We start from the raw sequence: 12,997 nt of genomic DNA on the forward strand, positions 1-12,997 counted from the left end.
ACCTACAGTAACATGTCTTTTTTAGGCCAAAAGTGACACTTGTAATGACGCCTCCTTTAGGAGAAAAGTGTTCACTGTCAAGTAACCCACACACACCTCGCAATCCTTGTCAGGCACTACCACTTGCTTGGCTCAAAAGATAACAAATCAAATAAATAACAAAGCTTTTAAATTATTTTTCAAGCATTTTAAGATCATAAAAAACAAAAAAATAAAAAATAGGCCCTGGACACAGCTTCTTCCGGTGGTTTTAACTGAAAGGTTTCAACAACAACCCCCTCCCCCCAACCACTTCCTGAAACCAAACTTGACCACAGGACTCTTCGGAGCAAAAATACAAAATAACTGCTCCTGCATATGCCAACACGAACACACATGCACACACACATACTTTAGACACCAAGGTATCGCTTCCTTTTGCTCTCTACTGAGGTAAAAGATGTGAGGGGCCCCAAGAAGACCACCTGCCCTGCACTATGATCAACCCTTACACTCAGAAACCACACATCAAACCAGACTGACTGAGAACTCAAGTTAAATGCAGTTTAAAGCCTTCAGTGTGGGTATAATTATGACCAATATTTACTCACTCAGCACCACCTGCCAATAAGAAAAACTTTACTCTTCTTAAACAGGATGTGATAGGAATTAACTTTGGAACTAATTGAACACAGGAATGATTCAGGGCTTATTATAACTTTAAAAAAAAGACAAAATAATTACATTAGGGAGTTCCAGAGTGCGCTGTATGTCAAAAACTTCAGTGGATCTTACAGACAATATTTGGTTATTGTACATGGACTTGAGCTTGTATAGCTCACTTCTAGTCATCTGACTAGTGAAAGTGCTTTTTACACCACTAGTCACACTCACCAATTCACACACTGATGGCAGAGGCTTCTATGGAAAGTTTCCATCAGTATTAACTAATCCTCACACGGCAGCAGGAGTAACCTGGGGTTGTCTTGACCAAGGACACTTTGATATTTAGGCTGCAGGAGCTGGGGATTGAACCCCTGACCTTGAGTGCAAACAGACTCTCAAACTGAGTCACAGCCCACTGATACTTAAATGATAAGCAGAAACACAAGATGACTGATAAATTCTGGGGTAATCCAGAAGAATTGGGTGCCATGTTAAATGAACATCAACATAAAATCTTTGGAATCTGACAGATAATGTCAAATTAAGAGCAGTTAACCTTTTTTCAGGTGTTTGTTAAACCGATTATGTTTAAAGTGCCGACATCTACTAACAGTCAGTTTTTATTTTATTTAAGATGATCTTTTAAGCCTTTTATATTTATTATATATGACAGTTTAAGAAAGACAGGAAATATGGGGGGGTGGGAAGACATTTAACAAAGAGTTTAAGGATTGGAGGTCTACCTGCTACATGAGGCTCCGGCTCTACCAACTGAGCTAAACCAGCGCCCCTACTAACGGCAGTGCGAGATATCAGCAGATGTTACATTGTCCAATGTAAAGATTCAAATAATTCCTCATTCATTTCAGGTGTCTCTCACGAGAACTTTCTTTGTATCATGGTCTGCACTAGCAGCATAAATGTCTGGGGTGTAGACAGTGTTGCTTGTATGGCATACTGTGGCATCCTCTGCTCTCTCTGAACAGGTGAGTGCACTCACTATCCTGGAAATCTAGTGCATCAAATTGGGATTTAAGCTGAAATTATGTGCTGTTGGCTGACATTGGACCTAACATATATCCAACCAGGGTGACACTCAATTTAAACAAAGAAAATCCAAACATCCTCTTAAGAATTGGGAGAATATAAGTATCTGAATGAAGGTTCAGCCTTACATCTAATGTAAGAAATGTTTAAAAAACTAACTGTATATTAAGAGACAAAGGGTGACAAACACTTCTCATTTCTTGTTGCAAACAATTGTATTTACTGACAGAAAAATGTATTATTCATACAATACCAACAGGTGAGGCTTTATTGTAGTAAAGTAAATAGTCCTGCACAGCACATTTTAAAGTCACTTCTAAAAGGCATGTGTTAGAAGAAATAAATACAAAAAAGTTACAATAAATAACCTCTAAAATGTAGTTTCATAAATAATGTTTCGATATGGACTGTTGTTGTGCTAGTAACAGAGCAGAGGTAGGTGATTACAGTACTCTAAACCGCTGTACAGTTTGTTAGTAATAACATATTAGCAAGCAGAGTTGCATGGATAATCCAAAGTCAACAATGTCACATTCAGATAAATGTTTCTCAAATCTTCAATCAACTTCCCACATCCCCAAAAAATACTTCAAAGCAATGACACACTCGCATATTTTCTCTCACACACATTTGTTGTGGTCTCAGCTTGCTGACTGTGTTTGGGTAGGTGGTAGGCCGGTGTGTTCATGTCACCTACCCATTAAGTGGTTGAGATTGATTGACAGAAACAGTGCTGCAGGAGAGAAAACAAGACAGTGACAATACAGACGGGGCCAAGGTCGGGCATGTGACGTAAAGCAAGTTTTCACAATGACATGTTTGAATATGCCCTGTGTGTTTATTGAAGTTGTTGTTACCTGTTGCTTCTGTGTGCAGTTTGGTGCCATCAGGGCTGGTAACTTTACAAGAAACAAACATTTTTCTGCCCTCCTTCTTATCCAGAAAGGATTCCATCACCACAGTGCTTCCCAGTGGGATGGGGCTTTGGAATAAAACAAGTGCTTGTTAGTGCAAAAACTCAAAAGGTGACGACCATAGTCTCACAATATTACGATGTTTGCTTTACTGATGTACCGGTACTTCTATTAAATTAAAGGTCACAGTAAATGGATAGCAAGTTAGGGTACTTGAGAAAAAACTGCGGTTACAACTTAAGAGATCATTGAACTGAATATTTTATTGGAGTGTTAAATCAACTATGTGACATTATTCAATGCACAATACAACGTTAAAGCCTGGTTGGCTACTATGAGAGCTTACTGCACTGCAGGAATGCTGCAATACACTGAAATACTTAGATTAAAGGAACAATGTGTAAGAGATCTACTAAATTAAATCATAAAATGACCTTACTATATCATCAGACATTGAGGAAACATGCTATATTGCAGTGCTGGCTTCTCTGACAATCAAGCAGCAGCAAGTATGTCCTTCGGTCCGGGATGGTCTGTATTTGTTTAGATGTTAGATATTAGATATATAAAATTATATCCTTTCTGTACCTGCGGTAGTTGATGTTGAGGTTGGCTGTCATAGCAGCTCCAGAGAGAGAAGCAAGACACCCTGTGACGGTGTCAATCATAGTGGCTATTGCCCCCCCATGGACATGTCTGGAAAGACACACAGTATAAATGTCAGTTTAGAAGTTTGGTTTTGTGTAATCTAAGTTTTAAACTAGCCAATATGAGGTTTATTTACATTTAGTTTACTATTTAAATTTGATTGGAAGGACAATAGTGTAGAGACAAACAGGACATTGGAGGGAGAAAGAGAGAGGGGGTGTATGGCATGCAACATTAGTCAATGACTGGAAGGATTCACGCTTTTATGTTACACAGTCTTGTACAGTAGCAGCAGTTATCTTACCCTGGCGGTCCCTCCAGTAGGTGTCCAGCCTGTAAAATGCACACACACTTCTGCTCCTTGATGTTTACGAACAAAACGTATTCAAATCCTGCCCCCGGTTCTCTGATGTTTCGGGTAAAAAGACGAGCCTTTGACTGGATCATCTTACTGAGATACACTCCACCTAACAAAACATAAAAAAAAGTAAACAATCAGTAGCTAACCACAAGACACACCTATGGGAGATAAAGAGAGAGGTAGGGTATACAACCTTTTTCTTTTATGATCTTATTATGTCTAAATGAATAATAAAAAGTTAGTGTTCAGATTATCACTTCTAGCAAACAAATAAGTGGAGAAACATTTTCGAATACAAACAAATGAAGTTCTGGTGATGAATCTCTGTAGGTTCATCATTATGAGAAAATCCCCTTTGTGTGACACATTCTTATCATAAAAAACAAAGACTGGGCAGCTTTATATTTTTTCGGATTTCAAACATCTTGTCCAACTTTATTGTAGTGCGGGAAACGTCAGATCAATCCCACTGACACAAAACCTTTAAACCCCTGGATTACATCGTTGCTTGATGATTGCTATTACTGTGTTTACAGGGAACAAGCAGAAGCACACAGTTCTCACTTGTACCTGTTGCATACTTGAGGAGGCGATTGTAGCCTGGCAATCTCTTCCACGGTCTCTCCTGCTTCTCTCCTCCCTCCGTCTCCACCTCACACATGCTGTTATAATGCTCGTACAACTGCATCATTTCTGGTCCCCAAGACGGGTTTGGCAGGCTGAAGTCCCAGGGCTTCGAAAAGGAAAATGGCAGCACCTGCAAACCAGGGAAAAGCTTTCTTTTTTTCATGTCTTTTTGGGGAAGGGGTCTCACACTGAGAAAATTACCAGTGGGCTAATGGGCAAATAATTGCTTTCTGTAAGGAATATATGACCATGTATACAAGAACAGTTAAAATGCACCATTCACCTTAAAATCACTATTAAGATATTTTCTTTCAATAGCTTCTTCTATAACGGAATCCGGAGCAATGTTGTAAACCACAGACATGAAATACTTTACAGCACAATTAGATCTATAAAACATTTGGATCAATGATCAATGTGATGTCAGACATTTCCATTAGCATTATATTATTACTGTACAAAAACATTTGTAAAAATGCACTTCATGGTCACTTTCTAAAATACACCTGCAAAATCGAAGGCAATACAAAACAATAGCTCAGTCATCAGTTCTACTTTTAGTAAAATAGTAATTTACAGATTAGATTGATTAAATAATTATTTGTTTCTATAAAAATATTGCTGAGTCATCTTTAAGGCTAACTATCGGCTGAGTGATTCAAAAGTACATTGTCACCTTTAAAGGGTCAGAGTGTCATAAACATGGGAAGACCTTGAGGTGATTCAACATCTTGAGATAGAAGATAGCTAAGAAAAGCCCTCTACTACTGTCACCTGTGACAACTAGGTTAACTCTTTCTACACTTTCTACAAAAGTGCATCCACTCAATACTACCTATTCCTACTGCTTCTCACCTTATAAGCAGGACAGTTTCTCTCCCCTCCCCTAGGCGTATGGTTTCTTCTTGTGTCTAATTTATTTGTTCACCTTTCAGCACACAACTTCTACTGTTGTCTCTGTTTTGAATAATTTTCACTGTCCTAATTTACATTTGTTTTAGTAGTTAAATAAACATTGAGTGCAAGTTGCTATGCCAACTTCATGGAGCCACCACTGTAATAAATACAAAACACTAGTGCAAATTTAAAGCAAAATACATATATTTGGACAAACGACTCTCCAACACGTGTACACAATAAATGATCTACTGTGTTAACCAATATTGCCATTAGAGTGGGACTTGCTCACCATTTTAATTCCATTCATAAAACAAATTGCACATAGAAAAAAAGTAAACAAAACTTTAAATTAATCCAACAAACCTTCTTTCTGAAAAGCTAAAAATTAACGAAATCAATTATCTTGACTCGTATTTTGGTTCCCCTAAAACCCTTACATCACACCGGTGCTTTACAGGCTGAAGTGAGAAACATCTGGAAGGAAGACAGAACCATTCATAGAGATCCGACGGGTCATTTCAAGCACTTTCCTCCCAACATTGCAGTGTACATACCGCCATGCTCCGTACAGATGGACTCCGTGATGAAACGCTGTATATCGGATGCTTCATAGACCACATGGCTGAGAGCGAGACGAGGTTCCTGAAGCCCTTGTATAATCTATCAAGGCTCCTTGCCATCTTTACGGTTTCTTAAATAGTGATTAGTGTTTCTGACAGACCTGTCTGTGTTTCACTAACTTGTTACGGCAGTTGTCAGACGTCACCGTCAACACGTATCTAATACAGTTTCTCTACACCTAGCTGCTCAGAAAATAACTATACGACCTGGTTTTGTTCTTTTTTCCCCGCTGGGATAGTTTTTCTGGTGACTTTCATGTGTCATCTGTAAAATCATAGACAGTCAACTTCCGGCACGCGGAGAACCTAGTACTGCGTCACTCCAGTCACGTGATTTACATCCTTCATGTGATAGGCTGAACCGTCTAAACACAAGACTCAGATGCTAACGTACTTCCGGGTTTTAGGACTCATTCCTGTGGCGCTCTACTGTATTAAAATGTATTATTCATTTATTCATTTATTATTATTAATTCATTCATTCTTATTATTTATTATTATTATTTTTTATTTATTTTTTTATTTAAAATTGTACTCTACTGTATGAATATAGTGTGGTAGGTAAAAGCTAAGATTGACATTGTGTCTACTAAGTAATAACTAATACTGCCCACGTAATTATTATACTTGACATTGCATCACTACTCTTTTCGGAAAGATTCATTTTTATAATTTCATTTGTGTGTGTTTCTTTAATCTGATTTTGCATTTAGACATACAGATTGGTTGTTAAATTTAGGCAAGATCACAACATTACAAGTACAAATTACATTATATTATTATGGTGCAACTATGACTATTATTAAAAATGCACAGCCAATGCAGTGGAGGCATTATTTTTCTAATGGAGGTTAAAAAAGTATGAGGACAGTTGGCATCAGGTCTTTCTCTTAAATAAATGGTTAATGAATTATTAGATAAAGGCTTCAACGGTTTTGTAAAAGCAAACAGTAAAGGGAAACAGTGAGACACAGAAAGCAAATAGGCCGACAAGTTTAAACGACAAATACTACAAATTCAAGTTTTTCTTCTTTTCTACACCTGTAATATTTACAGTCTATGTTCTACACACACTGAAGCACGTATTCATGAAGTTTTACTTGTAAAAAGCCTTTACATTTATTTGTGAATGTCAAGCGGCTAGAATCAGAAATCAGGGAGATAGAAAGAGTTAGGAATGACATGCATGACAGGAGCCACCAGTCGAATTCGAACCTGGGCCATCCGCCTGAGTACTCCACCTGCACCCATGGGGTGCTCGCTTTAGCCACTAGGCTACCTGCACCCCCACTGTAAGTGCTTATTTCTAGTTTACGAGATACTAAGAAATAGATGTTTAGCCAAATTTACTACTTCAACATCTGTAATGTTTAAGAGTACAATATGATACTGTCCCCTTTGGGACCTTTGTCAGACCATTTAACAAATGTGTGGCTAAACACCAACCACATCCTCTGATAACCATGACGGATAAAGCTTCATTAAATGTTTATAATGCATTTTTGTATTATCTATATTTTCATGCCAATAGTCTTGTAAAACAACTGAGCTACCAGTCATCACAAGTCCTGCAAGGAATTATTAAAACTTCCCCATTTGTAATGCTATACTTTCAATAAAAAAACATATCCAAATGACCTCACTGCTAAAACCTCCCAGGAAACAAATTAGAAGAAAGCCACATTTTTTGTTTTACTGTTCACTTTGATTGCTATGGTCTTTGAGGGGACATTTAATTGATGAAAACTTCTAAGATGTAGTGGCACCATGATCCCTAATCCTTTGTACCTCACTAGGGGGAGCTAAAGGTTCATGCCATAGAACTGCTTTGTATCAGCATAGGGTTTCTGATGAGGTGATAGATATATTGCATGTGTCATAAGTTTATGCATATAACATTTAATCCACAACTCATTTGAAAGTATGTGGCCCTCAGTATAAACATCCCTTTAAATAAGTAAATAACACCAGCGTGCAAGAGATCATCAAGACAAGTTTTGTAAAAGGTTGTCTTAAAAAGCTGTACTATTTTCAACGTTTAACATAAGAAAAAGGGACTTCTTTATAAAGTCTAATCATATCATTGCACTTCAAGTAATATATTTGGTTTACAAATTCCTCCATCCACTCAGATATAAAACAGCTGCCTATTTACTTTTCTTGTTGTCTACAGTCTTCATGTTTCACTAGGGGACATGTCAGCAGAAACACACAGTTTACATATAGCCCTCAGGGAATCTGGTTCAGGAGTTTTACTGGTTAAATCAGGGGAGGCTTTTTTAGGAAATCAGTTTACATGATATCCTTTATTTGTGAAGGTTGTAATCACAGATATCAACATGTTGAACAAGACAAAATTAACACCAAAATTATGTGTAGCATATTTCCTCATCCCCTATGTCTGTGCAATATGATGTTCAATACTTGTACAGTACAAAAACCCAGTACAAAGTTTTTGATTGTCTCATCATAAACATGTGGCACTGTAATCATAACAGTGTATTATAAAATGGATCCTCATGCATGACAAACAGCTCACAGTCAATGTTGATTCATCCAGAATTGGCTCTATTTTGGAGATTCAGGAATTCCACAAAGCCTCCTTCAAAACATAAGAAAAAAAAACAATTACTTATAGTCTCAAATGTTTTCTCAAATCTATCAACCATGACACTTATGTGTTCTTACTCAAAAATGTGATCGACAATATTGTTGAAACTAAAAGGCCTGGTATTCTCTGATATTGTGATTTGCTTGAGTTGACAACACACTCTTATTCTGATTATAGGATCTTACCGTGCTTCCTCAACGGTTGTATCTGCAATAGCACAAACAGCTTTGTCTCTATCCAAAATCTGTTGTTTCAACTTCTGAATATCCTCCTCAGCCTTCTTTTTAGCTTCTCCGTGATTAGCTGAGGAAATGACATAGTAAGACAGTGAGAAACCTTATTGTAGAAAGTTTACAAGAGGAACATTTCAATATTCATTTATTTCATTATATTGATCGACAAAGCCATAAACACAAGTTGCAGCTCATAGTTCGACTTAAATCTGATTTCTTAAGTCTGCCTGGGTCTCTGTGGGATAGCATTTCCCATTGGTTTTAGATTGTCAGAGTTGGAATAGAATAAAACACAGATATCATAATGTATCTTTTTAGATGTATTCTGTATTAACAGTGCAAGACTGACAAATCTAAGCAACTCAAATCCACCCGCCTTCTTTAAAAGCCTATAATAGGCCTGATTTATTAGATATAAATGTATATCATGGTTTGTCATGCTGATATCAACTGAGAAGTGGAGTGACTAACAACAAACTGCCTTACCTTTGAGTAGGGAGATGACCTTCGTCAGTTCGGTCTTCTTATTCACAATATCTTCCTAATATGGGCACAGGTGAATGTATAGGTCAAGCATTAAATTAGAATAAAAAACAACAGCAGAATCACTAGAGGCATATTTGAGATATTTAGCAACAGGAAAGGAGGTTGATCCAAACATGCCAAGATCACGTGATTGATTGATTGATTGACCCCCCCACCCCCCTCCCATGTGCACCCTAAAAAGAGATAGGCCTACTTCCCTGCGAATACTTCAGTTGGCTATAATATAGCCTATAAAATATACGATACACAGCTGCGTTTGAGGATGAAACAAAAACTGATTTGTGTGTGTTTGTTTGTTTGTTTGTTTGTGTGTGTCTTGCCTTCTCCTTGTTACAGGTCTGCAGACGTGTCTCTGATTCCTGTGTTGACTTCACAATTCCGTCCTTCTTGGCCTTTATATCGTTTGTCTTTTGGTCGACGTCACCAAGAGATATTTTCAGCTTCTCGATTTTGCCTTTCACTTCTAGAATGGCTTCCTCTTTTCTCTTAATCTCCGCCGTGTTGTGCACCATTCGGAGTTTCGCGTTGTGCAGGCTCATCTCCTGACGCAGCGCCTGGACCATGATCCCGACCATGAACACCGCGCTCAGACAGACTAACACTGTCGGCCACTTCATCTCCGTGGATTCGAGGGGGGAAAAAAAAATTGGGATTTGCTGGAGGAGACAAGCTGCCAGGTCACTTGTTGCTCATTCCGAGTATCTGTCTCTTTGTCTGCTCAGGTTGCTATTCAAACCTTTCCTGTAACCTGTTCAACAAGCTGGGCGTGACTATCCACCTGTTTCCTCATGTCCAACACGCAAACACCTTTACCGGATTTGCATCTATATGCTATACCCTTTAGTTTGGTTAAGGTGTATAGCTAGTTCGGTTTTAAATGAGGATATCCAATTAATTGATTTCATTCCTAAAGGCACTATATACAATATTAAATATAAATGTTGCCATTTGATGCATAGGCTACCAGAGTTAGCTTGGTAAGCATGTGATGGTATAGGCAAATCTAGGCCCATTGTAAAAGTATTATTTTATAACTAATATAAAACCCTTTTAAAAAAATAAAATAAAATCTTGCAAAACCCAAAACAGTAGCTTCAGTTTAGGCAACTAAGTTTATGTTGTTGCTATTGTTCCACATTTTACTTTGGTAATATTCTTAATGAAGGACACACACGCACAGGTAGGTAGGTAGAGGTAGTTTGATGAGAGCATACAGGGCCAGCCTGTTTCTCCACAGGTGTAATGCAGGAAGAGGGCGTGTTTTCTGTGACAGACAGAGGGAATGCTGTTGCCCAGCTCAGACCCAACACACCTGACCCAATGTGCACTCCATCAGCTCAGGTGATTCATTATTTTTTCCTGATTGACATTTAATTGGACAAACACAGAGAGGTGTTACCAAGGAGATACGGCGAGCTGATTTGTGGTCAGCCTGAAGACTTGCAGACTCTGAACCCCACATGGAAGTTCGAGAAACCGGGCTGTCACACCTGTAGGAAGAACTATTATTACTCCTGGACAAACGTCTCACACAAAGAAGGCTCACAGCTTCGGTAAAAGGATGAAGGTGCACCTGCTCCTACCTTTGTTAATAGTCGTATCCGTACTTGTGGTAGGGATGATTAAAATGCGGAAACAGGAGCACGACAAAGAAAACAGACTGGACAGGTTTCAGATGATCAAGCTGCGGGTGACCTATGATGTACTGGTAGACTATCAGAACGAGAAATCAGCGAAGCAGGTCCAACTGGAGAAGGCCGAGACTGAATACAACACGCTGATGGTGGAATATACGACACTGAAGACCAAAGAAGACACGGCCAAGGGAAACGAGGCCAACTGCCTGACAGACAAGGTGAGGGGAAAATGAAAAATGAAAGCTTGATTTAGTTATAAAGGAAGATTGTGCACACACACTAGGTAAACTACTGAAAGAGAAACTTGACCTCTTTAGGCCTATTGTTAAATAAAACAAACAAAAATAACTTTCCTTTTCCACATTTTAAGTCGTATAATTTGGCTTATCAAAGACAACAACCTTTACCTGATTTGTGCGTCACATCAGGTGCATGTACGCGCTACAGACATATAACCTGTTTCACCTGGTTGTTAGGGCACGGTCACACCGGCCAAGAAACTTATAATAGGTCCACTGTCTTGCACTTGCAGGTTACTGATTTTTTTTCTTTTTCTTCTGCATTACTGTTTGATTTATGAATGAGATATTGTGTAGGAGCATGTATACTAATCTAGCTGCTGTACTGCTTCTCTAAATAAATCCTGTGCCGATGTCTTCGTTATCTCCTAGTTAATGGAACAACAGATATCACATTGGATGTTGTTTTAAAGAACTGGATCAAAACAGCTGTGTTGATAGTGAGAAACCATCTGTCTCTGTATCCTGTTAAACCATCAACTTTACTTAAAACACATGTTCTATGATTTCTAACACTCATGATTAAGGAGCAAAGGAGAACAGTCAGATATGTTTTACACATTATCTCTGGTTGATTTTAAAAAAAAAAAAAAAAAAAAAAAAGCCAATCTAACTTTACATTTACATACATACCTATATCTTCACACCCATTGACTTCCCTGTTTGAATAGTATGTCAAAGGTGCCTTTGTATTAGTAGCCTATATCTTAAGGACACATCATCCTTAGAAGAATCTTTTATTGCTTGACGAACTCTACTTTGTGTTGCTGATTTTTATTTTTATTTTTTTTATTTTTTTTCCCCCACTTTCAGACATCTCAGAAATCTGTCCTGGATTTAGTTGAGAAAGAATTTGGTGATGTCAAAGGTAAGTGCTGAATTATAAGCCTCATTGCTAAAAGTCTGTATGTATTAATTTTCTTCTCCACTTCAATTAGTATTGAAATCTGTAGCAGTTGAAAAATGAAAACTTCATGTGATGGTCCTATCTTAGCTTTGATTATGTTGCATTCAGCATGTCATCTGATCTTATATCACTAACAGATAATACAGAGAAGGAAAGTACCGGTTGGAAAACAGAGTTTGAAACTCTGCAAAAGCAACTGGCAGAGCGGAGCAAAGTATGTAACTTTGTGAAACCAGGATCTCAATCGAGGTAGAGACACTTTTTACAGTGATATTCAGCACATGCTTACATTCATAATGACATCTATGCATTCACACTGTTGTTGAACTTTCTCTTACAGCCAGCTGTGTGGCATAGAAGTGCCCCTCAAACCACAAGAGAATAAAGCAGAGGCTCCTAAACCGGAAGAGGCTAAAGCAGAGGCCCCTAAAGCAGAGGCTCCTAAACCAGAAGAGGCTAAAGCAGAGGCCCCTAAAGCAGAGGCTCCTAAACCAGAAGAGGCTAAAGCAGAGGCCCCTAAAGCAGAGGCTCCTAAACCAGAAGAGCCTAAAGCAGAGGCCCCTAAAGCAGAGGCCCCTAAAGCAGAGGCTCCTAAACCAGAGGAGGCTAAAGCAGAGGCCCCTAAAGCAGAGGCTCCTAAACCGGAAGAGGCTAAAGCAGAGGCCCCTAAAGCAGAGGCTCCTAAACCAGAAGAGGCTAAAGCAGAGGCCCCTAAAGCAGAGGCTCCTAAACCAGAAGAAGCTAAAGCAGAAGCTCCTAAGAAAAGATGATTACTATAACATTCATCTTACAGCACTTATTTCTGTGAAAAACAGTTTTTGACACATTGTCAGGTTCCAGCACATTGTTTTACTTGGTCAACGTCTCTTGTGCTATGGTGGGAGCCTTAAAAAAGTAACACTACTACTCATGTTTTGCAGTTGCTTAAAGGGATGTTAACGAGTATTCCTTTCCAATGTGTTATTTATTTTTATGCGAAATAAATGTATAATACTAAAGGTA

The 12,997-nt window shown here is 38.4% G+C and overlaps 2 protein-coding genes across 2 annotated transcripts; one reads left to right on the forward strand and one right to left on the reverse strand.

Annotated features, from left to right (window-relative positions):
* Nucleotides 1–1,882: 1,882 nt before the first annotated feature.
* Nucleotides 1,883–10,256, reverse strand: them4 (thioesterase superfamily member 4). The gene is made up of 9 exons (XM_020641973.3): nucleotides 9,473–10,256; nucleotides 9,093–9,147; nucleotides 8,559–8,676; nucleotides 5,697–8,364; nucleotides 4,186–4,372; nucleotides 3,559–3,721; nucleotides 3,195–3,302; nucleotides 2,550–2,674; nucleotides 1,883–2,425 (listed from the first exon to the last, which is right to left on the reverse strand). Exons 4-9 carry the CDS (start codon nucleotides 5,820–5,822, stop codon nucleotides 2,382–2,384), a joined length of 753 nt encoding a protein of 250 aa, XP_020497629.2. The 5' UTR covers nucleotides 5,823–8,364; nucleotides 8,559–8,676; nucleotides 9,093–9,147; nucleotides 9,473–10,256; the 3' UTR covers nucleotides 1,883–2,381.
* Nucleotides 10,257–10,641: 385 nt separating this feature from the next.
* Nucleotides 10,642–12,997, forward strand: zgc:174935 (uncharacterized protein LOC796019 homolog). The gene is made up of 4 exons (XM_020641998.3): nucleotides 10,642–11,007; nucleotides 11,902–11,956; nucleotides 12,133–12,244; nucleotides 12,336–12,997. The coding sequence occupies exons 1-4, from the start codon at nucleotides 10,714–10,716 to the stop codon at nucleotides 12,763–12,765; spliced, it is 891 nt and encodes a 296-aa protein (XP_020497654.1). The 5' UTR covers nucleotides 10,642–10,713; the 3' UTR covers nucleotides 12,766–12,997.

The sequence above is a fragment of the Labrus bergylta genome, chromosome 8 (assembly GCF_963930695.1).
Source record: "Labrus bergylta chromosome 8, fLabBer1.1, whole genome shotgun sequence".
Taxonomy (NCBI): Eukaryota; Metazoa; Chordata; class Actinopteri; order Labriformes; family Labridae; genus Labrus; species Labrus bergylta.